This window comes from Grampus griseus (genome assembly GCF_964374135.1).
Source record: "Grampus griseus genome assembly, chromosome: 16".
Taxonomy (NCBI): Eukaryota; Metazoa; Chordata; class Mammalia; order Artiodactyla; family Delphinidae; genus Grampus; species Grampus griseus.
In genome coordinates this window covers 76879040-76906845 of record NC_139010.1, presented here as the reverse complement: position 1 = coordinate 76906845, position 27806 = coordinate 76879040, and the positions used below count along the sequence as shown (strand labels likewise).

The 27806-nt window shown below is 42.5% G+C and overlaps 1 protein-coding gene across 2 annotated transcripts; it reads left to right on the top strand.

The window, feature by feature from the left end:
• Positions 1 to 61: 61 nt before the first annotated feature.
• Positions 62 to 14349, top strand: NSMCE4A (NSE4 homolog A, SMC5-SMC6 complex component). 2 transcript variants are annotated; one of them, XM_082673036.1, is made up of 11 exons: positions 62 to 368; positions 1100 to 1177; positions 4006 to 4136; positions 6364 to 6515; positions 8717 to 8816; positions 9566 to 9656; positions 10500 to 10594; positions 11770 to 11818; positions 12548 to 12642; positions 12733 to 12819; positions 14185 to 14349. In XM_082673036.1, the coding sequence occupies exons 1-10, from the start codon at positions 77 to 79 to the stop codon at positions 12805 to 12807; spliced, it is 1158 nt and encodes a 385-aa protein (XP_082529162.1). In that variant the 5' UTR covers positions 62 to 76; the 3' UTR covers positions 12808 to 12819; positions 14185 to 14349. The 2 variants fall into 2 exon arrangements, with proteins under 2 accessions (XP_082529162.1, XP_082529161.1); XM_082673035.1 differs by having other exon boundaries at positions 12548 to 12819.
• The last annotated feature ends 13457 nt before the right edge of the window (positions 14350 to 27806 follow it).

The window sequence follows — 27806 nt, the reverse complement described above, 5'->3', positions numbered from 1 at the left end:
GCGCTCGCGCAGAGCAGGGGTTTCAGTTTCTGGCGCGAACTTCCGCCGCTGCGAAGTTGCAGGGCGGCTTGGCGCGATGTCTGGGGACGGCAGCGGCCGCCGGTCCGAGGGCCGGGGCCGGGGCCGCGACCCGCACCGGGATCGCACCTGCTCTCGCTCCCGATCGCGCTCCCCGCTGTCGTCCGTGTCCCGCCGCGGCGCCGCGCCCGAGCGCAGGGAGGCCCCGGAGCGCCCGAGCTTGGAGGAGACGGAGCCGTCGGATTCCGGGGACGAGATGATGGACCCGGCGAGCTTGGAGGCGGAGACCGACCATGGCCTGTGCCGCCAGATCCGCCATCAGTACCGGGCGCTCATCAACTCGGTCCAACGTAAGGCGGGGCGGCGCGGGCGCGGGCGCGGGCGCGGGGCGGCGCGGGGCGGCGCGGGCGCGGGGCGGCGCGGGCGGCGGCCGGGGCCAGCCCTGCGCCGCCTGGCCGCGCCTCGATTGGCTTGCGAGGCGCTCGCATATCCGTCGTGCGGATAGCGCTGCACGACCTTGGCCGGGGCGCGCAGGTCCCCGAGGAGCAGGACGGCACCGCCGGAGGCCAGGCGCGGGCGGGCACTCGTGCGAGCCCAGATGGTCGGGAAGGGGGAGAGACGGCACGCGGAGCCTGGGCTCCTTCTCTTGCATCCAGCGGTTCCCAGCGAGCGCTCGCCCGCCCGCGGCAGCGTCGCCCGTGAACTGTCAGAAATTCAAATTCCCGGACCGCACTCCAGACCTATCCAGTCTGAAACTCTAGGTGGCCCAGGGGATCCTGTGGCTTGCAGAGTCTGAGAACCACTGTTAGCAGCGCTCCTCAGAGGCTGCAGAAGGAGTGGAGCCTTTGGGTGAAGTTTAGGGGGAGCCAAGTGGGTCCCCTTTTAAAGTTCATTCTGCTAAAGGGGTACAGTCCTCTTTCTCTCGCCTGGCCGTCTTGGTTAAAGAGATAAAGCTGTTGGAAGTAATTCCCCCGGGGAGCAGGGGGCGGGGCTTGGCTGTGTTGCTGCAGCTGGTCACTTTGTCAGCCATTTGTTAGCGAATGATGAGCACGCTTCCCAAAGCTTGTATTTTTTTAAATAGAAAACCGGGAGGATATATTGAATGCCAGCGACAAGTTAACAGAGGTCCTTGAAGAGGCCAACACCCTGTTTAATGGAGGTAATTCATTATTTTATGTATGGAAGCTTTGTGTTATCATATGTTTTAGGATAATTTTCATTAGTTTTACATAAGAAGCGAATTATCGACATCAGACAACTCCCACATTTATAATAGTGCTTAACTAGTTTTGGAACCGTTTTCACTGTAGCACTACTTCTACTTTTATTGTGCACTTACCATTCCCTAAGCATATAGTAAGGGCTTTACGTGAAATTTGGGGAGGTGGGGGGCTGTGTCTGACAAAGCCCCCCAGGTGGTTCTGTTGCTTGTTCAAATTTGAGAACTTTCTGTGTATTATCTTTCTACTGTATTGACTGCTGTATCCCCAGAATGCATTGGTTGAATGGATGAATTAAAAAGAAAGGACTGAGCTGGACCTTGACGTCCTGTTTCTTTCCCTGTCCTCCCGACCTCCCCTCCCTCAGCTCCTTCCTCTTGGTCCACCTGTAACCCAGTAGGGGTAGCCATGTCCAAAGGTGGCCCTGTTGGTCTCTAATGGGGGGAGGGGTGTGAGAAAGAGAGAGAGAAATCTCAGCACTGAACTCTAGACCTGTGTTGCAGAAGGAGGAGGCGCTAAAAAATAATCTTGGTTTGAATGAAAAGCAGCAGCAGTGTTAGTGGTAAGAGCAGTCTGTCTGTCTGAAGACAGAGGACAGGTCAGAGAGGCCCCTGATGTGGGCACTGGGTCACAGAGCCCTAGGATGAGTCCCCAGACCACTTTTCCCTCCTAAGTCCATTGGGAGCGGAAAGGGAGGGTGCAGGCAGACGCGGGTGAAGAAGCCGGCAGAGCCGGCCGCTGCCCGGACACCACGATTCCTCATGTTCTTTGAAGACCAGAATGTTTATTTCTGGTCATTCGCTAGTGTGGCTGATGTTTAAATGTCACCCACGTGCACATTTTCTATCTGTACGCCTTCAAATCTGTGTCTCTCTTGCTGTGACTGCCGCCTCCTTACCATCCCCCATCTTGGTCTACTTACCATCCCCCATCTTGGTCTACCAGTTCACCTAATTTCCGCAAACCTTCCGGAAGCCAGCCTTTCCTTTTCACCCTGTGAAATCCCTCCTCCACCCTCTAGGCTTTTCTTCTCTCCCAAGCCTGGACCCCCCCAGGCTGGCTCCTCAAGGTTACTCTTGACCCCTTCGCCCCCTTATTATTATTATTCACCCAGCTTAAGAGTTGTCGATCAACAGATCGTTTCCCCCTCAGCCATTTCCACTGTGCTGGCTGGGTCACCTCTTTAAGGCAAAATTATTTACAACTGACCTGGGAGGTGGTCAGCCAGCACAGAACTCTGTATCCCCCGTAGACGTGGATCTGATGTTCTCAGTTTTAACTCTTTAGAGGCTTGGATCCATCCGTGAGAGATCTGCACTTTCCTCAGTGTGTGCTGTGACAGTGATGTGCTGGGGGGTCTAGAGCAGCCCAGGAACCCGCCCCTCTAGCTTCTGCCTCTGCCTCGTTCTCTCACTCATTGTCACTTTCGCAGTAATTCTCCTAAATTAAAACTGAGGAAAGGGACTTCGCTGGTGGCGCAGTGGTTAAGAATCCGCCTGCCAATGCAGGCGACATGGGTTCGAGCCCTGGTCCGGGAAGGTCCCACATGCTGCGGAGCAACTAAGCCCGTGCGCCACAACTACTGAGCCTGCGTTCTAAAGCCCGCGAGACACAACTACTGAGCCCCTGTTCCACAACTACTGAAGCCTGTGCACCTAGAGCCCGCGCTCTGCAACAAGAGAAGCCACCGCAATGAGAAGCCCGCACACCACAACGAAGAGTAGCCCCTGGTCGCCACAACTAGAGAAAGCCCGCGCTCAGCAGCGAAGACCCAATGCAGCCAATAAATAAATAAATATTTTAAAAAATTGTGATAATGTTAAAAAAAAATGAAAATGATGTATAAATACAAAGCCTGGAGTCAGTAAGTTCACCAGCCTGAGGAATGTTCGGGAAATAGTAATTCAAACGAAATGGCCTTGGGGAGTGAGCCAAGCAAAGGTATTTGTGTATTTGTCTCTTCTTGGGTGTCTTTTCCATTTGCCTTTGCCGGTGTTCCTGGAGCGCTTTTTACACACTGCCTGTTCCCTTCGGAGTCTGATTAAACCCATTCCTCTCAGCCCTGCTGTTTCCCCCAGTGGACCCTTCCCTCACCTCCCCAAACTTCCTCCTCGGTTTCCCTGCCCCATTCCCTTCTTCTGTCCTATTTAAATCTTTTTCTGCCTATAGCTTATCTTAAATCCCATGCCCTCTGTCAAACGTCTTGGGATCGTCCATCCTCAGCGGTCACGGCCCTGCTGCCTGTAGACTGTTCATTTGGTGGTGCTCGTGCTGCCAGGTAGAGGCTGCATCTTCCGCTGCCGGCCCCGCACCTAATTTCACCTGAGGCTCCTTGACCACTTACCTGTTGCTGGTTGGCAAACCACCACGCCCAGCACGGTGCCTTACACATAGCAGGCATTCAGTTTGACTTACATCATCAGCGCGGTGTTAACAGTGGCTGGGATGGGTTGCTGGAGTCCAAGGGAAAAGCCGGTGTTGGAGATGATGGAAGTTTTGTTAAGCTGGGGTTGTTACGAGATTGCGGTTCAGTTCTCGGGAGTAGGAAAAGTGCAGAGGGAGCTGGCTTTTAGGAAGACTGGTTAGCTTTGATTTCAGATTTTGGTGAGCTGGGCAGGGGAACCAATTTTTAGACGGAGATGGATGACGTTTGAGATTTTTTTGGTCCCGTGGGAAATGCGGAGTAAGTGTAGTTGGAAGTTTTGGGAAAATACCTGTGGATAATGTGTATGTTGTAATGTGTGTGTTTTCCTTCTTTTTTGAATAGTGTCCCGAGCAAGAGAAGCAGTCCTAGACGCCCACTTTCTTGTTTTGGCTTCAGATTTGGGCAAAGAGAAGGCAAAGCAGCTGCGTTCTGATCTGAACTCGTTTGATATGTTAAGATATGTCGAAACCCTAGTAAGTTCAAAGCTACAGAATCTTAATAAAAAATGCTTCGTCTGTCACATATTGTATAATTATCTACTTTGCTTATATCCATATGCAAATGGTTTTCACTTCATTTTTCCTTTTTTGGGCCTCAGATTCCTCCAAAGAGATCTTACCAAATTAAACAGATGACAGTCGAGCTCTGTGGTGGAATCTAGGTTGGCAGCTCAGAGCAGTTTGAAAATCTCCTAGCCTTCTAAGACTCTGGGCGCTATGTTTATTTCAAATGGCCATGTTTTTCCTCACTCAGCTGTCAGTTCATAAGTGTTCCAGCTTATTCTCAGTGACCTAGGACGTTTGTCCCAGGCTGGGCAAAAGCCCACACTGCAGGTGGCAGAGTTCAGCTGGAGATGACAGGTCTGGTGGAGGGGCCATGTTTTGATTTGTCTTTGAGAATATTTCAGAACCATCCGAATATGATTGGGGTTCTGCTTTTGGTTTTTTTCGTTGTTGTTGTTTTGTTCACCTGTCTTTGCCTCTTAATACGTTTGAATGGCTGTTACCTGAAATTTGGAAACTTTTCCTTGATGGATTTACCAAAAAAAAGCACAAGGAGACTAACTTTGTACGTTACTCTGTTGTCTTTTTTTCCTTGGTTCTACTTTGAGCCAACCTGTATCCTAGCATTTCTGCTAGGACATTGATTTTCTGACCAAATGTGTGTTAAAAGGTTATTAAAATGATTTAGTACCATGAGACCTGACCAGATAAAGTATTTTGTAAAGGTATGAGGCAGACGAGGTTTTCGTTGTTTCTAAAACCTTAGATTTTTTTAAAATTTAAATTTACTCTACTTAAATTTTAAACCTTAACATTTTCTTTTTTAACAACTTTAAAATTTTGACGTATCATGCATTTTGGAAAATGCACACTAATGTATAGCTCAGTAAATAAAGTTAACTATGTATTGGGTAATCTTTTTAAAAATTACTTTTATTTATCAGGGTGAGCTTTGTACTTTAAATAACATATCAAAATAAATTCCAGAAGTCTTAAAGCAGTCCATATAAAACCTGAAATTAATAGCTGTCTAGTCTCTGGGAAGGGAAGATCTTTTCAAGTATGACACTAAATAAAAAGACTATAGAGAAAAGATTGGTAGATTTGACCAGACAGAAACTGAAATGTGTTCCTCCAAGCGTGCGGCGGTGGGACAGGGCGGCAGGAGGATGGGGTGGAGCTGACCACGCCTCTCTGATCGGGTTCTGGCAGCCTCTCCTTTCTTCAAAGTTTAACTGCCTTTAATGGGTGAAGCTCTCTGAGGGTTTTTGATTACTGTTTATATATGATACTACCATTTTAATTTGATAACCTCTAGGCATTTCATAATTTTATAGTGTAATAAAAGTGTACTTTCATAAAAGCAAATTTCATGTAATACACTTTCTGTAAGATAGCTTCAGGTAGCAGAATTATTAGACTTCCGCCAACTCTTCCCAGGAAGGCGGTTTTAAGATGAACGATTCTCTCCCTGACGCTAGGCCCCTGCTCTCTGGAAATGCTGAGATACGAGCTGAATAGAGGTCTCCAGGAGGTTGGCTGAAAAACGAAAATCCAAAGCCAGCTAAACTTCCCTGTTCTGTCTCAGAACTTTTGCTTGGGGATGTCATGTCATATTTTTATGCTAATTCAGCTTTGCTAATACTTTAAAAGTGAACTACGGATGATCGGAAATTCCCGGTGGGCTTAGTTCTGGTCCTTCCACCCCTCAGCCTGCAGGGGGCTAGAGCAAGGTTTCTCAGGCTGGGCACGAAGGACATTTTGGGCTGGCTGAGTCTTTGTTGTGGGGGCCTGTTGTAGGATACTGAGAGCATCCTGGCTTCTGCCCACCAGCTGCCAGTAACGCTGCCCTCTCCGCCTCCCCCCAACCCAGTTGTGACAGCCAAAAATGTCTCCAGACATGAAGCCAAAAGACCCCTGCGGGGGCACGGGGGGTACAGAATCACTCTGGTGAGAACCATTGGTCTGGATCATCTCGCTTTCTTACCAAAAGGTTCTGAGTACATTGAGGAATATTTTCTGCCACAAAGAAGGTACCTTTGAAAATAGGAATTTATAATAAGAAATTTAGCCAACGTGTTAGGACAGCAAAAACAGACTTTGCCTCTGGCCTGTTGTTTAGTGATAGAGACGACTGGGTACGGTGAATGATTGCTTGTGGCTTAACTGGGGTTTTTGTTTCCCTTCGTTTTTGTAGCTGACACATATGGGTGTAAATCCGCTAGAAGCTGAAGAACTCATCCGTGATGAAGATAGTTCTGATTTTGAATTCATAGTCTATGACTCCTGGAAAATATCAGGCAGAACAGCAGAAAACACCTTTAATAAAACCCATACATTCCACTTTCTGTAAGATTATTTTAAAAATCCGACACACCAGCCATTTGTAAACCTTAAATTGTTTTTTATTGTAGGGGCAAAAATTCTCTGGTATTGTGGAGGTGACGATCATGATGACGTTGTTTGGAGACTTTCTAAACTTTGATTTAAAAGCCCATAAAATCTTGATGTGGATGGACCCTCATCCTGCTTAATTTAAGGAGGAAAGGCCGTGGGCTGGTACCTCCTTACCAGGGCGCCCTGCTGGCTCCTTAGCTTTCTTTCTTTTATTTTCTTTTTTATATTTATTTATTTACTTACTTATTTGGCTGTGCCGGGTCTTAGTTGCTCCTCTGCTTTCTGGCGTGGCAGACTTTGGGTCTGTGGCATAATGTCTGGCTTTGTTTTATCATCTTTAAAGTCCTTATCAGGTAGGAGGATGATACCTCCTATGAAAGATGTCTTAAAATTCTACCAGTATATGTAAAGTGCCATTTATTATATATAGTTTCCTGTTAGATGATCTCTGACTTATGTCTGAAGACTGCTTGAGTCACTATCACATAAACTGCCTAGTTCAGTTTTTGGATACAACTCTAATTTTGAAAAGCTTTTCTTTATACTCAGATGGAATTGGCTTCTGTCTTAATTTCCCAGCTCAGTCCTATGGAGAAGCTAAGAACAGCTCTTACTGGTTCTTCTGTGAGACAGCCTTTAAATACATAGTAGATAACTTCTCTGGGGTAAGCACCCAGGTGGTTTCTTCCTTAAGTGGATAGCTCCAGGGCATCTGTCTCTTCTGATTACCCTTCTAAACCTTCTGAGATTGGTAGTGTCTGTTAGAAGGCTTTGGAGATGAAGATGTGGTCCGTCTGGGGCGTGGGGCCCGGCATCTGTTTTTAACAAGACTTCCCTTAACTCAAGTGCCCAGAACCGCTGTATATTACAGCAAAAAAGTCAAGCTTCCTTACTATAGGAAAAGTCCAAGTCTTTTTTGTGGCTGAGTTGTAGGCTGTATCATAAATCCTAGGATCTAAAGATAGCCTTTTGTTGTGTGACTTAACCTTTATCTCATGATGTAGCTCAACTTGCAGCCACAATGATTTATGTACGGCTTTGCAGCCTTGCACTTGCTGTTTGTTCCCTTGGCCTGCAGTGTCCTTTCCCCTTTTTTTTCCATCTGGTAAGGTTTACTTCTCCCACAGGCACCAGCTTGGAAGCCTCCAGTGACTTCTCTAGACAGAGGTATCAGTGTAGGATCAGTTTTCCCAACCAGACCCCTCCCGTGTCTGGGTAGATCTCTCTGTCCAAATGCTCTCATAGCACTTGAGTAATACTCCACTACAGCACCACAGGATCTACCATATTATGTGGAAATGGACCTTTGTGCGTGAATATTTATCTGTCCATCTCTACTGTATACTTTGATTTCCTCAAGTGTAGGGACCACATGGGTCTAAATTCTCTGGGCCTTGGTTTCTGCATGGTACCTCTATAGGGCTTTTTTGGAAGGTGGAGGGAATCCAAATGGGAAAGGAATCCCTTGGCCTCTGCCTGACCTGTTATCTCCTAAGACAGGTGTGTTCTGGATTCCCAGGCTGTGGGCCTCTGCCCTGGCACCCCCAGACCAAAAGGCTTTTAAATCTTAACCCCAGTGGAGCTGTTCGTTCCCTTCCCCTGATCTCTGAAGTTGGCTTTGTGAAACAGACAACAGGCTAGCTGGGAGGACCACAGGCATATTCACCGGCTTACTGTTCAGAGTAAAATACGAACGTGTTGAGGAGGTATCTGGGATTGAGGCGAGCTCCTAAGAATTCTTTTAGACACACAGAGGGAGCAGAAAGGGTGTTACAAACCTGACACAAGAGTCTTGGTCTGATGTCACTCATACATCACTGATGCCTGGTTGCGAATTTGACTATGCCATGGGAACTGCTTTCAGTTAGTGAAATTAGTTTGTTTTAAAAACAAAAAAAAGGGCTTCCCTGGTGGTGTGGTGGTTGAGAGTCCGCCTGCCGATGCAGGGGACACGGGTTCGTGCCCCGGTCCGGGAAGATCCCACATGCCGCGGAGCGGCTGGGCCCGTGAGCCATGGCCGCTGAGCCTGCGCGTCCAGAGCCTGTGCTCCGCAACGGGAGAGGCCACAGCAGTGAGAGGCCAGTGTACCGCAAAAAACAAAAACAAAAACAAAAAACCCCCCAAAAAAGACATGAGAGCATATTTTTCATTAGGTTGGGTTCAATACAAGGAGAGTGCCCCGTGCCAAAGCCACGAACCGAGCGTTCCAGAAAAGTTCGGATGATAGAAGAGCAGCAGGCAATGCCTGACGAGGTTTGTTTCTTCACATGTTGCCTTTTAACACACCTAATTTCAAATAGCCATTAATACGATGTACATGTACTTTGCCCATCTTTTCTAAGCTTTAGGGTCTGGAGTCAGGTTCTGTCACTTAAAAGTAATCATTTAATGTTTGAATCATTTTTGACATGTTTAAGCCTTTAAACATTTTATCGGATTGACCACTTGTCTTAGTTTTAACTCATTTCTATAGTTTGGATTCGTTCTCCCAAACCAGGGTTTCTTAACCTCAGCGCTGTCAGCATTTGGGCTGGATAATTCTTGGTTGTGAGAGGCTGTCCTGTGCATGACAGGATGTTTAGCAGCATCCTTGGCCTCTTCCCACTAGATGTTAATAGCATCCTGTCACTCCCCCTGCCCCACCCCAAGTATGACAACCAAATGTTAGCAAATGGCCCATCAGTGGGGTGGGGGAGGGGTGGTGCACAGTCACTCCCGGTTGAGAACCACTGTTCTAAATTGTCCCTTTTGTATTTTGCTATTTTATGTTCAACCTGAAAATGGTTGATTTGTTAATGCTACTCTTCTATTAGAAAATTAATATGAAAATGTTACTAAAACCAGAAAAATCTTTTTTAACTATTAGTTGTAAGATGGGGATAAAAACTGCTAGCAATCCCAGATAAAAGATATTTAGAGGAGTTTGGCCATGTAAGAGAGCAGAAAAGGTTAACAGGCAGACAAATAGGTCAGTCTGCTTGATAACGACTTTATATTTTCAGTTAAAAAGAATGGAAGAATCTCATCAAGAAGCAACAGAAAAAGAAGTAGAAAGAATCTTGGGATTGTTGCAAACATATTTTCAAAAAGATCGTAAGTATGATACCAAGCTCAAAAGGGAGCAACTTGTATTTATCAGGCCTGTGTCACTTTCAGTGAGAAGTTATTTTTATTCAAAAGGCATATATGTAATGTTTGAATCATTTTGATTCTTTCTTGACGTACGTCTTTAATGAGGCTTCTCCTCTCTAGAAATTCCATGAGAACATTGGTGTAGTAAATTCTCATTTTTATCTTTAGAAGGTGGGATATTTTTTCTGTTACAAGATAATACATGCCATAGAAGTGAGAAAAGTAAAAAGTCAAGTACCTATTCTACCTGTCCTCACTCCCTAGAGGTTGCCACTTATAAAATGTGATGTGTATATTTTCAGATTTTCTTATGTTTATGTCATAATAAATATGCAACTAAGTAGGGATATTTTTGTCGGTTTTTTGCTTTTTTCAAAGCTAATCATAATATACACATTATTCTGCAATATGACTTCTCCATGTGGACATTTTCCCACATCAATACATAAGATCCCGCTTATTCTTTTCAGTGATTCCCACTGGGTGGCTGTATCGTAAATATATTTAACAGACCCTCTATTAGTGGGCAAGTTCTTTATAACATTTTACTCTTGTGTAAACTGCTGGAGTGAAAAATCTTGGCACATAACTTTGCGCACATGTGCTAATATTTCTGTAGGACAGCTTACAGATTTTTAACAGGTACACAAGATTGCCCTCCAGCAGGGTTGTATTGATTTCCATCCCACAACAGGATGAATGCCCATTTCCTTTCTCTGGCTGACACTAGAGAGTATTGGTCTTAATTGATAAGCAAAAACAACTTTTCCTGTACTGAAGAATTTTTTCCTCTTTTGTCTGTAGCTGATACTCCGATGTCCTTCTTTGACTTTGTGGTTGATCCACATTCTTTTGCCCGAACAGTGGAAAACATCTTTCATGTTTCTTTTATTATAAGGGTAAGATTTAAGATTATTTCTCTAATTGTTTTTATATGCTTTTAAAAGGGTAAATAATAACAGGTATAGATGGGAGCTGGCAAAGGAATTTGTACTAACCAATAAGTGTTTTAGATCCATTGTAGCAAAACATTGACAAGTCATAGGCAGAAGGAACTAGCTAAAAACTTACATGCTTGCTTTTACATTATAGAAATTTTTTAGAGAAAGAATTGGCAAAATTTGAATATGGAACTTATAGATTAGATAACTGTATGATGTAAATGTTAAAGTTCCCAAACTTGGTAGTTGTCATGTTATGTACGAGAATATTCTTGTTTTCAAGAAACATATACTGAAGTCTTAGGGAAAAGGAACAGATTGTCCATCACTCATAAAAATTAATATATATAGAGAGAAAGCAATAATGTAAATATGGCAAAAGTCAAATAATTGGTGACTCTGGGTAAAGGATATCTGGGAGGTCTTTACAGTAGTCTTGTAACTCTTAAGTTTGAAGTAATTTCAAACTAGATGGTTTAGGAAAAAAAAAAAAAGTACTCAGAAATGTACTTTGAGAATTTGCTCTGGGCTGTCTTTAGTCTTCTGTCAGGTTGCATTCCTGCACTTGTAAGATGAGTTTGATTTTCATCTTACGCAAAAATCTTGTATGGACCAAAGTATTTTTCCAGAAATGATAACAAAGGCATATTTTGTCAATGGTAAATGGTAGAATTATGCATTATAAAATGTGGATATTCAGGAGTTCCCTGGCTATCCAGTGGTTAGGGCTATCCAGTGGTTAGGACTCCACACTCTCACTGCTGAGGGGCCCGGGTTCAGTCCCTGGTGGGGGAACTAAGATCCCACAAGCCAAGTGGCACAGACAAAAAATAATAATAAAAATAAAAAGTGGAATATTCAAAAAGTATGAATCAGTCAAAGAGTCAAGATGGTTACAGTTTTATTTAAGAGCTCCTCAGGATGCGGTTGTAAAAGAGCTGATTAGAACCTGAGGGATACCCCGTGTCGAGAAAGATGTTAGAGGAGGCTTGTCCATATAAACTCCTCATTGTTACGGTACACTTTGATTGTCTAAGGTTTAGAATTTTCTAATTGAGTAATTTTTTCATCCAGTGGTTATAGGTTTTGAATCTAAATTTTAGTCTTCTCCTAAAATTACATTTGTGTTTTAGGATGGGTTTGCAAGAATAAGACTTGACCAAGACCGACTGCCAATAATAGGTAAATGATTCTATGTTCAGAAAAATTAGTTTTAGAGAAAGTGTACTTGTTACTAGAGTTTGTGAAATGTATTTTATTAAATGTAAACTAGTTTTTATTTTAGGTAACAAACTTTACAATGCTGTGTCTTCTTCAGCTAACTGAAAATGCTGAAAACTTAATCATAGTTTAAAACCTATGGATTCATCTGTGTCATTGATTGAACATCTATTGCTGTGAAGACAAACAAGAAATTATACAATTTCCCTTAAATTTTAATTTAGAAAGCTTGTAATTGCAGTTATTTTTGTAGTTTCCTTCTTTCTATTTTAACCCTAATGCCAGCAGCTCGAATCTTTAATTCTTTGTTGAATGATTCACACTGTCCATTACTCTGCCTTCTAAGGTCTCCTGTAGAGAATGAAGTTCTTTCATTGCACTTATGTCTTCCTTTAAAAGTTCTTAATTTCATGTTGGACCCACTAGGCCTTAGCTCTGTGGTTGGTTCATAGATATGCAGAGTTTTTCAAATGATTGGAATGTGTTATTCTACCACATTTTTTCCTGAATGGAAGCAAACGGAACTACTTGCTATTGTAATAATACAGCACAGTAATGCATGAAATCCTAATAAATATGTAATATTCTAAGTATCTTGTCGATACAGGTTTCATTCCTATTATTCATTGGTTTCTGTTCAGATTACCTCTTCTGACTTGATAACTTTTGAAAACTTTGTCTTTCAAACAGAGCCTGTTAATATTAACGAAGAAAGTGGAGGAATTGACCAAAACACTCAAATTAGGAATCAGGGAATTATAGCTTTGAGTTACCGTGACTGGGAGGTAATGCTCTGCATGTTGCCTTGGGCAGTTCGTCTTCAAGAATTCCTTTGCTGTAAACCCAGTGCCCAAATGTTCTTTGTTCTCTGCCAGGAGATTGTGAAGACCTTTGAGATCTCAGAGCCTATGATTACTTCAAGTCAAAGCCGGCAGAGGCTAAGTGCTTGACACCAGCTGAAGGTAACATTTCCTATGGGAAGCTGCACGTATTTATTAGTTTTTTTTCACATTCTGGTGAAATTTGGATTTTGCTTCCCTCTAGTGCCCCATTTTTAGAACTGTGTGTAACTGCTGAAAAATGCAGAACAGGACCTAGAGGTTGCAAGTTCCCTTCTTTGGATTGATTACTTCGGTGTTGTTAAGACTTGCCGTTGAAAGAGACAGAGCAGGGGTTGTTCTTGGTTTGGCTTTTTTTACGCCCAAACAAATGGATAAAGTAGATAAGTGAAATATTGAATCCTCCCATCAGTTTTGTTCATTGTCCCATTAGGTTCGCTTATTTTATAGGTACAAAGTAGAAAAGGAGGATTAAGACGGAATTACCTTGGAATGATGTTGGTAATGGGCATTTCTGAAATTTGAGTTATGCTTTTGAAGTAATTCTTCATCTTTATGGAGAACATTGCTGGGAGGAAATCTTAGTAATGATCTGTACTGCACACAGCTGTGGATGGGAATCAGAAGACTGGATTCCGTTGGCTCTGCCCCTTTAAAATGTTGGGCAGGTCAATCTCACCCAGCTTTGTTTTCCTTCTCTATAAATCTATCTATAAAATGGGGGGATTCTGAATTAGATAATTGCTAAGACTTTTTTTTGTAGCTCAAATTTTCTATGATTTGGAGAATTAAAATTAGCTTTTTAGTACTTAATGTAAACTTTTTTAAGGAAAAATAGCTTTCTTTTTAAAAGAAATCAAATGTCTACTGAAACTATACATGAAACAGCATCTTTCACTTAAGCCCTCAGCTTGATTATGTATGCTCTTTATTATATTCCTATGAGATTTTGGAATTCAATTTCAAAGACAATAACATTTATTAGTAGATATTGAAGAGAGCTACTGACTTTGAGGAAAAAAGTTAAGTAACTGTTTACCTACCCTAAGATACTCATCCCCACAATATATTGGGGATTATTTGAGCATTTAAAAATTTAACATCTTTTCATTGCATCCATCAATACGTTAAATTCTCTGCTACAATCCAAGTAAAATGATGGTGACCAGTGTTTTCTGATACTGTCCATGATGGACAGAGTAAACTCACAGCATAAAGAGTAGCCAAGAATTTATACTGTAGACGTTATCTGGGTCCAAACATCTTGCGACAATTAATGTAAACTCTTAACATGTGCTTCAATTAATTGAGCTTCTTTTGTTCCAAGATAATTGAAGGAAAGAGGAGAATTCATGTAAGATATATAATGTGTGTTTACTTGGGCCCTCCTCACTGAGGAGGGGCTGGTTGTTAGATTTCATGTATGCATCTTGAATGAACTTTTATCATTTATAAACTGTTAACCAGCTATTTTCCCCCTTTTTTTAGGACTCAAGTGGATAGTGAAGTCCAAAAAGGAAAGCAGCGTATTGTATTGTACATACTGTATGATTAAACATTTTTAAAGACAGATTGTTTTTAGTAAAGTGTAGCTTTTGATAGTTAATGGGTCGTCTTTGATTAAAGGAGGTTCACTGCCATATTCACAAATAATTGTAGTTATTCTTTATTTTCTGTCCTTGGGAAGAGTTTCTCCTTTCTCCAGTCCTGTCCCATTAGAAGTTTTAGTTAGGTTGTTAATGGCCTAAAGATCATTATGGTTCTTCGTGCATCTTTTTAGCTGTAAAGTTAGCTAGTCAAGTCAACAAATATTACGTGGCACCATATGAAATTGTTGGGTTTTTTAAGTAAAATACAGTCAAATATCAGCAATTTTATAGAATTCAGCCTGTGATTTACACACAAGAAACGACTCAGTCCTCTTTCAAGCCACGCCAGACCACTTTGGATCTATCTTACCAGCAGTCCTCTCTTTGTACTTGAGGGCTGCTGACTGCGCAGAGAAAACCCGTACGACAGGGTGGAGAGATGCTGCTCCCGTGGGTGCAGGGCCTTCAAGTCTGTCCTTGATGTTCTCTGCGTCCTAGTTGCTTCCTTTTCCCATTCCCACACTTCTATATCCATCCTTTCTCACTCTTTCCCTCTGGTGTCAGAGGTAGAGGTGTCTCTTCTGTGGAGGCTCTGGATCTCTGCATCCTGGGATCTCTGCCGTCAGTCATTCCTTCGCTGTATCTAGCACTTTCCCTTCAACTGCGCTCACCTCTCATCTTAAAAAAATTACTGTGACCCGTCTCAAGTTACTGTCCTGTCTCCTTTTAAAATAACAATCACTTGCTGCCTCCTGTCAGTCCTCACACCATGCTGTGTAGCACCTCCTTTCCCACCATCCTACCAAGGCTCTTTATTGGTGATTCCCTTTCCAAATTGTTAAATCCGATGGATAAATGCTGTGCATTTAACACTTGAAAATTTACTTTTTGAAAACTGCACATCCTTATGTCTGATGCTTTCCCTGGTTCCCCTTCCACCACCTTACTCTCATGATTTATATCTGTATCCTGGACATTCCCGAAAATTTATCTGACTAAACTCTGCAAAGCTACAGATGCACGTAACCAATGGCTTATGGACAGCATGTGTGGGGGCTGTTTTAGACATACGTATAAAACAGCCCCCAAATTTGTTTTCCCTGTAATTGCCGTATGGGTACTTTTACTACCTTATTTTCTCAGAGAGAAACCTAGGATTTCTTTTCTCTTTTACTGCCACAGTCTCTACCTTTTAAGTGGTCACTAATGCCCGTATGGTCCCTTGCTGCCACAGACTAGCCTCTGTGTCCCCCACTTCCTGTCTGTCTTCAGATTGCTTCCATATCTTCAAAACCACTTGTCAGTTTCTCAGCCATCTCCCCACTGCCTTCAAGATTTGAAACCTGAGCTCTTCAGTGATGTTCAAAGCCTTGCAGGATCAGGCCTTTTGCCTACATTTCCAGGCTCACTTCCTTCCCTCTGAACTCTAGCCCTTGCTTTCATTTTGGTTAAACAGCTCTACTGAGATATACTTTACATACTATTCTATTCACCCATTTTAAGTGTATAATTAATTCATTGTTTTTTAGTCTGTTCATGGGCTTGTGCAGCCGTCACCGCAATCTGGTTTTAGAACATTTTTGTCCCCCCAGCCTTGGACCAGTAGCAGTCACTCACCCCTCTCCATCCAGCCTCCAGCCCCTCGGCCTAACCGACCCCTAACCTGCACTGCGTCTATAAATGTGTCTGTCTCTGTCTTCGTAAATTTGCCTATTCTGGACATTTCACATAAATGGAATCACACAGCGTGTGGTTTTAACATTTGGACTTTTCGAGCATGTGTGTTTAGAGCTGATTTTTCATTCATCTGCTTTCTACTTGTTTCAAACTCTCGTCACTAAGAAACTTGACAGTGGTTACCTTCTGCAAACCGAGGAGGCAAAGCTGTTCTTTGCATTCTGTACCTTTCTGTAATTGAGTTTTCTAACCATGTACTTTTTCATTATTTTAAAAAATTATCAACAGAAGTTATTTGGACAGGGAGATTATGGGCCACTTTTACTTCTTTAAATGTCTGAATAGAAAGAAAAAAAAAAAACTGGTATGTTCTCTCTTAAAGACCAAACGCATGTAACATCCCCAAAGCCTCTTTTCCTGCAGAGCGTTGTGTTCTAACAGCACCTTGTGCTGACCTCAGTTATTCGGTGCTCCTCACCCTGTCTGTTTGCAGTGGAGTTCCCGCACTGGAACTGAAATAAGTCTGTGCCCCATTTTTGCGCCGACGGTGGCCAGCAGGAGGTAGACATTGACGTTGAGTTTCTCCTAACTGCTCTGCCTGCCCGAGGACGTATTTTCCAAAATGCATTCTCAGGCCCCCACGTCCCCCATAAATTGCTGCTACCCTACTCTCTAGTCCATATTCTCAGTATAGCTTTTCATACTACAGAATTGGACATAGCTTTGTTTTACTTCTTCTATTGTTCTCTTCCCCCAGTAGATTGTAAGCCCTCTAAGGGGCTACGTCCTAGAGTCTTGGATCTCTGGCAGGGCTAGGGCTTAGGCACATGATATCCCATTAAATTTTAGGTACATTGGAGAATGCAAGACAATGTGTTGTCTGCATAATAATTGTAACAGGCTTTTACACTGTCTGTCTATATTTATAGAGAGGGAGCCAGGGCTCTTTAGTCAAGATAACTCAGAAGCTGTGGAATTGCAGGTTTCTTTGTATAACAATATTTGTTCTTGTGAGCAGTGTTCACATAAAAGAACAATGAAAAGCATAAGGAAGGATAGAGGTGTGTGATAAAGAGTTTTCAGAGGCTTGGAGTGGTAGATTAAAACACAGCCCCAAGTATTTTGTTTTAAATTTTTATTTATTTATTTTTGGCTGTGCTGGGTCTTCGTTGCTGCACGCGGGCTTTCTCTAGTTGCAGAGAGCGGGGGCTACTCTTCATTGCGGTGCACGGGCTTCTCATTGTGGCCTCTCTTGTTGCGGAGCATGGGCTCTAGGCGCACGGGCTTCAGTAGTCGTGGCACATGGGCTCAGTAGTTGTGGCTCACGGGCTCTAGAGCGCAGGCTCAGTAGTTGTGGCGCACGGGCTTAGTTGCTCCGTGGCATGTGGGATCTTCCCAGACTGGAGATCGAAGCCGTGTCCCCTGCATTGGCAGGCGGATTCTCAACCACTGTGCCACCAGGAAGCCCAGCCCCAAGTTTATTTTAGAGAAAGAGTCTGTTTCTCTCCCCTTGAATGTGGGCTGATCTTGGGTGGCTTGTTTGATCAGTGGAATACAGCAGAAGTGAGCATCTGATAGGCCTCCCAGAGCCCTGAGTCGCCATGTAGTAAGTCCAACTACCACATGGCCCTGAAACTACCTAGAAAGGGGAGACAAGGCGAAGGACCAGCTAGGCTCAAGCCTCCTAGCCATCCCTGCCAAGCCATCACCTGAATGTTCCCGAGCATTTCCAGTGGTGCTGCATATGGGGCAGAAAAACTGTTCAGCTGAGCTCTGCCTGAATCCCTACAGAATTGTAAGGTAAAATGAAATGGTGGTGGTTTTAATTCACAAGGTTTTAGGTTAGTTATAGAGATAGCTGAAACACTTGGGAATGCTGTGCTTGTGGTTTAACTTTTTTTTTTTTTTTTTTTCAGTGTGATGCACTTAGAAACAACATTAGGGGATATAGGATTTTACTGCACCAACATCTATGAAGGTATGCTAGCCTAAAAAAGAAATACAATCTAGAAAATAATTTAAACTTTCTGTTTTTCTAGTTGACTTCTCAAAAATGGTGGTATACTCAAGAGCTCTCTTCGGAGTGGTTTTGCAACTTTATCTTCTTTTTTTTGACTTTTCCATCAGAATAGTCACTTCCATAACTGCTTCCTGGTAAGGCTGGACAGTTGGATAGGCTGTGACCCATTCAAATTCTTTTACTTCCTCTTTCTCCACTTGAGATTTCAGTAAAGTGGGAGCTTGGCGTAGAGAGTTTCTGAGCACCTCGTCGACCATTGCTTTGCTCTGTGAGTCCTCTCCCTCAAGTCATTCGATCTTGATGCCCCTTTGTTTCTTTGCCCAGGCCACCCTATGCTTTTTGGTCTTAGTTTTGTGTGTTTTCTGGATATTTTCAGTGTGTTCATTCTTCTCCAGTGTTAATACTTTGGGAGAAGGGATTTCATTTGAGATTCCTTGAGGGTGTAGTCGACACTTGTGGTCTCTGAGGCCTCTGGCTTGTTCGGCTCAGTATACATGTTTCCGTATCTGGTTGTCCTTTATTGTATATATAGTCCATGGCACAGATGTCAAGTGGCTGTTAGCCCTGCAGGGCACTCTTACACCACGTCCCAGCTAGGGTCTCGTAATTGTTTCATGTCTTCCTCTTCAAGCCTCTTCCCCTCTCCTCCCCCTGCATTCCCTCCTAGTTGAAGACTGTGCCTTAGACATCCTTGTAAAAACAGAAGCAGCCCCTCAGGAACACCGTCCTCTTCCCACTGCAGGAACAACCCCGTGCATCTATCCTGGACTCTGCCCTCCTGCCTTTACGGTGGAAACAATGCCCCTTGGCCTATCAAAAGCCAGTTCTTCCAGCTGTGCTCGCGGAACTTCAAGAACTTGAATTTACCACGATCAGATTCCCTTTCCTGCTTCAAAATTTCCTGCCTACTGGATCGCTCCATCAGCATAAAAATACACTTCAGTATATATCATCTTCAAACAAAAAAGGAAAGCTCTTCCTTTACTGCACATCCCCTTTTTTACTCCCCTTCACAGCGTAACTTGAAGCAGTTGCCTCTCCACTTTCTCGCCTCACGTTTTCCCTCAATTCTCTTCAGTTCGGCTTTCACCCCCATCGCTTGTCCGAGACTGCTCTCATCTGGGTCACGAGTCATCTCGTTTCTGTCCCTGTCATACTTGACTTCCCAGCAACATTCTACAGTGGTGACCACTCTCTCCTCCTTGAAATATCTTTCTTTCTTCTGGCTTTCAGGCTATAGCCAAGGGCATGTGACTAAGGCTATCTTGGACCCCCTACACTCTTCCAGCCATTAGCTGAACGTCCGCAAGTAACTGAATAGCCCCTCATTCTCTTCCTGCCTCATGGCCACCCCCTCCACCGGCTTTGCTGGTTGCCTTTTAAATGTAATGTAGGAAGATGCAGCAGAGAAACTGTCACTTAAGATAGAGCACAGTCACACTCAGGCTTCCTTGGACGAGGACAGCCCTGATCATTCAGGAAGTGAAGTGCTGTGTGTCAGGCACCGGTTTGGAGTGGGAGTCAGGGATGAGCGAGCCAGCTGGGCACACAGGCTGCCCTGTGCTCGCCTCAGCTTCACCTGCCTGCTTGGCATCCCTGCTCGACTCTTCCTCCAGAGCGCTTCCTTCCGTTCCCCCTTCTCAGTCCTGTCACTTCTCAGTTCAAAACGCACGCCCCGCCCCATGGTAGCAGCCTGTAACTAGCTTCCCTGAATCCACACTTTTCTCCCTCTGTCCCCAGCCCCATCAGACCGATCACACATACAGCAGCCAGAGTGATCTCTGTATTCCATAAATCTGAGCACATCGCTTTCCTGCACAGAAACCTGGGATAGCGTCTTACTGCTTTCGGGAGAAAATCCCCAATTCCAGTATGGCAGCCATAAGCTGGTTCCTGACTGCGTCTGCAAACAAGCTTCTCAAGCTGACTGCTCCTTCTGCTGCAGCCACACTGACTTTTCCTGTCTGAGTATTTTCACGTTCTTCCTTTATATACTCCCAAACACGTAATATAGCGGCTCTGACTAGGGTTTTTTTTTTTTTTCTTTTTTTCTCTTTTCTTTTGCGGTACGCGGGCCTCTCACTGTTGTGGCCTCTCCCGTTGCAGAGCACAGGCTCTGGACGCGCAGGCTCAGCGGCCATGGCTCACGGGCCCAGCCGCTCCGCGGCATTTGGGATCCTCCCGGACCGGGGCACGAACCCGTGTCCCCTGCATCGGCAGGCAGACTCTCAACCACTGCGCCACCAGGGAAGCCCCTGACTATGGTTTTTAGGTTTTAGCCTGTGTCACTTCTTCAGACCTTCTACGTACTCATTCAAATAAAATCCCATCTTTTCATGATACTTCTCACAATCTGTGGTAACTATTTAATGTCCACATCCCTCACTAGACTAAGCCCTAGGAGGCTGCGGGTGTTTATTTTGTTCAGTGCTGTCCAGTCAGCACCACTGTTGCTCAGTGAACCAAACAGTACAAGCAAAGCATGCTCCCTTGAAATACCTGGGCCCTTTTTAACTTGGTGATAAATTCTTATGATTCTATTACTGGCTCCAGAGCTCATGGTAAATGTATTTCCTCACCTTCATCTTCTTTTCTCATGGGGACTGGGAACCTACTGCAAACCGAGGGTCTTGAGTATTTTTGGCCCAGGCCAATGTAGAGGAGCAAAAAGAGAAATTATACAAGGATTTGGAGAAAGGTTTTGGGAAACGTGCTCTGGTATGAATGGTAATGGGAGTTGATTTGAGACTCACTTTTCATTATGTAGCAAAAGGCATTTCTGTGCTTCAATAGGCAGGCCTCCACCATATGTTTAACTTCTTCTATCTTTCCTTGAACCAAGGAAGGAGGCTCTCTGATAAAAGCATAAACAAAGAGCCAAATTGTGTTTGAGGTTGAGGCTGTCCTCAGTACATTCATTTGAACACTGGAGAGGGGAGGCTGAGTTGCTATTTCAAATTCCACACACAACGGTAGAAAAAAGAACTTACCTTTGATGAGAAATTTGAGATTCCAGAGTTGGTAAGTCCATTTTAAGTTCAGTTATGCATAAGGTGATTAACGATAAATATAACTGATAAGCTATCATTAATTTCCAATAATAGCTATCTAACTATAACATGTTTCATGATTCTTGTGAAAGGTTTACATTTTAGATAGATAATAAAACAACTTGACAGCAAGAAAGAGTTGTGGGTTTTTTTTCTTAATTTAATGCAGAAGAATAAAGCAGAGACATTTATCACTTAAGACGGAGCACAATCACATGTAGGCATCCTCAAGACCTCATCTCTTAACCTGCTCAGTTAGCAGATAGGTTCTCTGTTTAGCCATCTGGGTCATAAATATTGTTGCTCTGACTTAGCAGCAAAAGGGAGGGATTTTATAACATGGAACTAGAAAAAAACAAAACTATATTTGCTGTTTAGGTAAAGTTAATTTCTCCAAGACTCATTTCTGCTTTCATATTTTTCTTTCCTAAGCAATTCTTATATTATTTCCACAGCAACATTTATAGAGTTTACCATACTCTAGGCATTGCACTAAGAACTCAAATGGATTCTTTTACTTAATCTTCCAAACAGCCGTATGAGGTAAGTACTTGTTATCCCCCATTTCATAGCAAAGCGGACTGAGGTCAAGAGAGGATCGGTGACTTGCTGAAGGCCCCATGGGTTGGTTTCAGAGGCAGGATGTGTGCCTGTGTGGCTCCGGAGCACATAATTTTCTTTCCTGTGCTACACCCAGTCCCAGAGAGGTGAATCTTCTCCTGCCTTTACCCAAAACGTAAGGACAGTAACGCCTACTGCTCTTCTGCACTCAGATCCAGCCGTTCTGAGTCTGTCGCCAAAGGCGGGTGTGAGGGTGGGATCTGCACTGCCGGTTGATCCTTCCGCAGCCCCCCACTGCCCCTTCTCCTCGGAGCACCTGTGGCCACTTCCGCGGCTCTTAGGGCCCCATGCTGTTTATCTCTGGTGTCTTCTGTTTCAGCCATCGCCCTATCAATGGCCAGTTTCACAAACCACATCTCTGCCCTTCACTCTCTTCCTCTCAGCACGTGCTCTCCTAAGCTGCTCTCCCAACGCTCATCTCTCATTCTCTATTCTGCCAAGTCCTGTTTTCCAGCCATTAAAGTTTCTGGCCCTCTTTCAGCCTTTCAGCTACCTACTGTGGATCCTTCAGGATGCCTTGGTTTGATTTCTAGGGCAACCAGAAGTAGTCACAAGCTTTTCTGTATGTGTCATCACTATCCTAGATTGAGACTACTGGGAGGTCGTAGGTGAAGACATCTTCTGGCTGGCAGGGAATGAGCTTCAGCGTGAGCTGGGCTAAACGGCTGCAGACAGAGAGCAGAAGGGCCTGTGCTTCACACGCACAGGTGTCCCAGCTAAAGTGCAGTTAGAGCATCTTCCAAGGCAATGGGAGCATCCTTCTTTTTCTTTTTGGGATATATATTGTGTATCTTCCATGGAAATGGAACCCTGGAATCGGTGGAGAACCCTGGAGCGGGTCCTGCACACACACTCATAGTAGTGGCAGGAGGTCGGACAAGTGTGCAGGTGGCCCAGTCGTGGGGTCTCATCATTACTTAGCTGGCGTGTCACTCAACTAAATACTGCTCCTGCTATGAAGTTGTGAGCTTTGATACTGTTTAGTATACTTCTATACTATATAATTATGTTCATAACTGGTCATTAAGCAAAAAATACACCAGTGTTGAAATCACATTAATGAAAATGACTGCATATTCACATCAGGAAAGCCTGTTCACCATACATGTGAGCGGCATCCACTCGAACAAAGTGCTCACATAGCCCACTATGATGTCTCTAGTTCTTTAAAAAAATGTGAAAAGGAGAAAATACAGTGATTAATTACAACCTGGCTTATTTAGTAGGAATAAAATCTACCCCTTCCAAAATGTGCTGCTTGTGGAGACGAGCTTGAAACTGTAGCCCCAAACTCAAATTCAGAAATAAATGAGTTATAGAAGTAAATATGGGTATTTTATGCTTAAAAAAAATCAAAGAATTTCAAACATCAAGTCATGACAGTGGTTTCTATTTTCATACCAAAGCACTGAATTCTCTTTTTTTTAATACATCTTTATTGGAGTATAATTGCTTCACAATGCTGTGCTAGTTTCTGTTGTACAACTCTGTGAATCAGCCATATGCACACATATATCCCTATATCCCCTCCCTCTTGAGCCCCCCTCTCACCCTCCCTATCCCACCCCTTCAGTCTACATTTTAATATCAGGTGCTTCCCAAACCAAACAAGATACCATTTTAAAACTGATCAAAAGTCATGCTGCTCAGACGTGAAACTTATGTGATATTAATTCCGCCAAAATGTTTATAACACCTGGGACCTGACAGCATCATACTACCACACATTCCTAATAGTCACTGACTATGAGCCAGGCACTATGTGAAGGACTAAAAGTCAATGTCTTATTTATCATCCCATGAAAACAGAATAGAAAGCCTCTTTTTTTTTTTTTGATAAAGAAAACTATGCAATTCTTAATGTGAGCCTCTCTTTAAGTAAGGAATCAGCTTAATTAAAACACACAAAGACAATCATGTGGACCTGAAAGTACTTTTGAGTACTATGCTGTAAAGTTTCTCTTTCCTGATAAGAGAAACTGGGGGGATAAAGAATATAAGCCAGGGAGATAAACAAAAACCTCTGATAGCCAGTTAGGTTGAAACAAACGCTGAGCAAGACTACACTTAGCCCAAACATAAGCAAAGATGGCTTGAGTTGTGTTTCTCCACGACAAATATAAAAAGGACACTTTGCTAACAAGTATCTTCTTATATACCTAAATTTTAACCCTTTGTCAAAAACCATGGAATATGTTTAAATAGTTATGAGAAGTCCTAGCTGGAGGAGGAGATGATGATGCTTTCTGAACTGAAATGATTGTGAAACCACTTCTCAGGTCACTGAGCTTGAAATAATCTTCACAGTATAATCACAGATTAACTGCTGGCACTGGAAGCAGCACCTTGCCTGCTGTCTCCATTTTGCAGGAGTTTGAAAACAAACTAAATAAAAGTGCCTCTGACAGTATCTGAACATAAAATATGGACATTCCAACCACACCCTTGAGGTGATGTTATTATTCTCCCCTTTTTCCAGGAGGGGAAATGGTGGCTAGAGAGGTAAGAAATGTGTTCAAGGCCACGCAGCAGCCAAGTTGGAGGCTGGAACTTGAAAGTAGATGTCTAAACTCAAAGCCTGTAGTCCTAAGCACCTGCCATACCGCCTAACCTCGGAATACCGGGGAAGTAGAAACACAGCCCTTACCTTTGTAGACTTTACAGTCCAATTAGGGAGGCAAGAGATGTATGCAAGAGCACACGCATGATGTAGTGGTATAAATGGGATGCTTAAGTGTGGAGGGAAACAAAGGGCAGGAGTCATTAGCATGAGATGGGGTGCAGCAAGGAGGGCTTCTTGGGGAGCACATTTTGAGCAGTGGCAAAAATGGAAGATACTCCTGAGACCAGCCAAGCAAGGGGTGAGTCAATCAGAGTGGTTAACCAGAGGAGGTTGCACAGGCAGAGTACAAGATGGATGCTGCGGGCCAGAATATAGAGCACAGTCTGTGGTGAGGAACGCAGTGGCCAGAATATGACGTGGAGGAATTTTGATGATTTCCCAAAACAAATAGAGAACTATGAAATTTTGTTAACAGGAAAGTGCTTAAGAAGAAGTGGCACCAGAGAAAAGATCCTGAAACTGTAGGGACTAGAAGCAGAGAAAAGTAGAGAATTGAGTTGGTCCAGTGAGGAAGCACTGTTCAACAAAAATAGAATGTCAGTCAGAGATGTAATTTAAAGCCATCTAGGAGTCACATTTTAAAAAGTAAAGAAACAGATGAGGTTAATTTTTGTGATATGTATTTATCAGGATGTCAGGATAAAATATATCCAGGATATATGTACAAAATATTACATTTCTACACTTAATCAATTTTAAAAGCTTTACACTGCTGTTTTTTAAAGTAACAATTTTTTTTTAGAGCAGCTGTAGTTTTACAGAAATATTGATCAAAGAGTACTCTTTTCCTCCAAGTTCCCCCTGTTATTTATATCTTGTATTAGTGTGGTATATATATGAATCAATACTGACACACTATCATTAGCCAAAGTCCATAGTTTACATTAAGGTTCACTTTTTGTGTTGTACATTCCATGGATTTTGACAAATGTATAATGACAAGTGTCCATAATTAGTACACCATACAGAATTGTATCACTGCCCTAAAGCCCTGGCAACCACTGATCTTTTTACTGTCTCCACAGTTTTGCCATTTCCAGAATGTCATATAGTTGGAATCATACAATATGGCTTTTTTTAATACTGTAAAGGCTTTTTCAGATTGATTTATTTCACTTAGCAGTATGCCTTTAATGTTCCTCTATGCCTTTTCATGGCTTAATAGCTCATTTCTTCTTATTGTTGAATAATATTCTATTGTATGGGTGCACAGCCATTAGTTTATCCATTCACATACTGAAGGACATCTTGGTTTCTTCCAAGTTTTGGCAAATATGAATAAAGCTACTATAAACATTCGTGTGTAGGTTTTTGTGTGGACCTAAGTTTTCAACTCATTTTGGGTATATACCAAGGAGCACGATTACTGGATCATATGGTAAAGGGTATGTTTAGTTTTGTAAGAAACTGTCAAACTGTCTTCCAAAGTGGCTGCACAGTTTGCATCCCCACCAGCAATGAATGAGTGTTCCTGTAGCTCCACATCCTCACTCCTATTTGGTGTTGTCAGTGTTCTGAATTTTAGCCATTCTAATAGGTGCATAATGGTATTTTATTATTGTTTTAATTTGCAATTTGCTAATGTGACATGATGCTGAGCATATTTTCATATACTTATTTGCCATTTGTGTATCTTCTTTGGGAGGTATCTGTCCAGATCTTCTGCCCATTTTTAATTGGGTTGCTTGTTTTCTTATTGCTGAGAATTTTAAGAGTTCTCTGTATGTTTTAGGTATCATTCCTTTATCAGATGTTTTGCTAAGATTTTCTACCAGTCTGTGGCTCATCTTTTCATTCTTTTAACAGTGTCTTTTGCAGAGCAAACATTTTTAATTTTAATGAAGCATGACTTCATTTCTTCTTTCATGGATCATGCTTTTAGTGCTCCATCTAAAAAGTCATTGCTAAACCCAAGGTCACTTAGATTTTCTAAGTTATCTTCCAGGAGTTTTTAGTTTTGTGTTTTACATTTAGGCTTATGCTCCATTTTGAATTATTTACTGCAGGTGGGTGCCCAGTTGTTCCAGCACCATTTGTTAAGACTATCCTTTCATTGAATTCCCTTTGCTTCCTTGTCAAAGATCAGTTGACTATATATAACTGTGTCTACTTCTGGGCTTTCTACTCTGTTCCAATGATCTATTTGTCCACTCTTTCACCAATACCACACTGTCTTGATTACTGTAGCTTTGTAGTAATTCTTAAAGGCTGGTAGTGTCAGTCCTCCAACTTTGTTCTCCTTTAACACTGTTTTGGTTATTGAGTCTTTTGCCTCTCCATATAAATTTTGGAATCAGTTTTTCAATATTCACAAAATAACTTGCTAGGATTTTGACTGGGATTAGAATGAATCTAAAGATCGAGTTGGGAAGAAATGACATCTTAACAGTATTCATCTTCCTACCAATGAAGATGGATCACCTCTCCACTTATTTAGATCTTTGATTTCTTTCATCTCAGGTTTATAGTTTTCCTCATACAGATCTTGTACATATTTTGTTAGATTTATACGCAAGTATTTCTTGTTTTGTTTTTTTTTTCTGGTGCTAATGTAAATGGTATTGTTTTTACTCTCAAATTCCACTCATTAATTTCTTGTATATAGGAAAGCAATTTACTCTTATATATTAACCTTGTATCCTGCAACCTTGCTATAATTGGTTCTTAGTTCCAGATTTTTGTTGTTGTTGATTCTCTGGGATTTACCATTTGGCTAATCATGTCATTTGTGAAGAAAGAAAGCTTTATTTCTTCCTTCCCAATAGGTGTGCCTTTTATTCCTTGTTTATTGCATTAGCTAGGACATCTGGTATGATGTTTAATAGGAGTGGTGAGAGGTGGCATCCTTGCTTTGTTCCTGATCTTATTGAGAAAGCATATAATTTTTCACCATTAAGAATGATGTTTGTAAATGTTCTTTACCAAGTTGAGGAAGTTCCTATATATTCCTAGTTTGCTGAAATTTCTTTTAATTGTCATAAATGGGTATTGGATTTTGTCAAAGGCTTTTTCTGTATCTATTGATATTATCATATGATTTTTCTTTTTTTAGCCTAGTAATGTGATGGATTACATTAACTGCTTTTGTCATGTTGAACCAGCCTTGCATACCTGGAATAAGTCCTACTTAGTGGTGGTGTATAATTCTTTTTACATTGTTGGACTCCATTTACTAGTATTTTGTTGAGGATTTTCACATTTATGTTCATTAGAGATATTGATCTATAGTCTTCCTTTCTTGTAATGTCTTTGTTTGGTTTTGGTATTAAGGTAATGCTGGCCTCATAAAATGATTTAGAAAAGTCCCTTTGATTCTATTTTCTGGGAGAAACTGTAGAGTTGGTGTAATTTCTTCCTTAAATGCTTGGTAGAATTCACCAGTGAACACATCTGGGCCTGATGCTTTCTGTTTTCAAAGGTCATTAACTATTGATTCTATTTCTTTAGATACAGGCCTATTGAGATTATCTATTTCTTCTTGTGTGTTTTGGTTGATTGTCTTTCAAAGAATTGATCCATTTCCTCTAGAT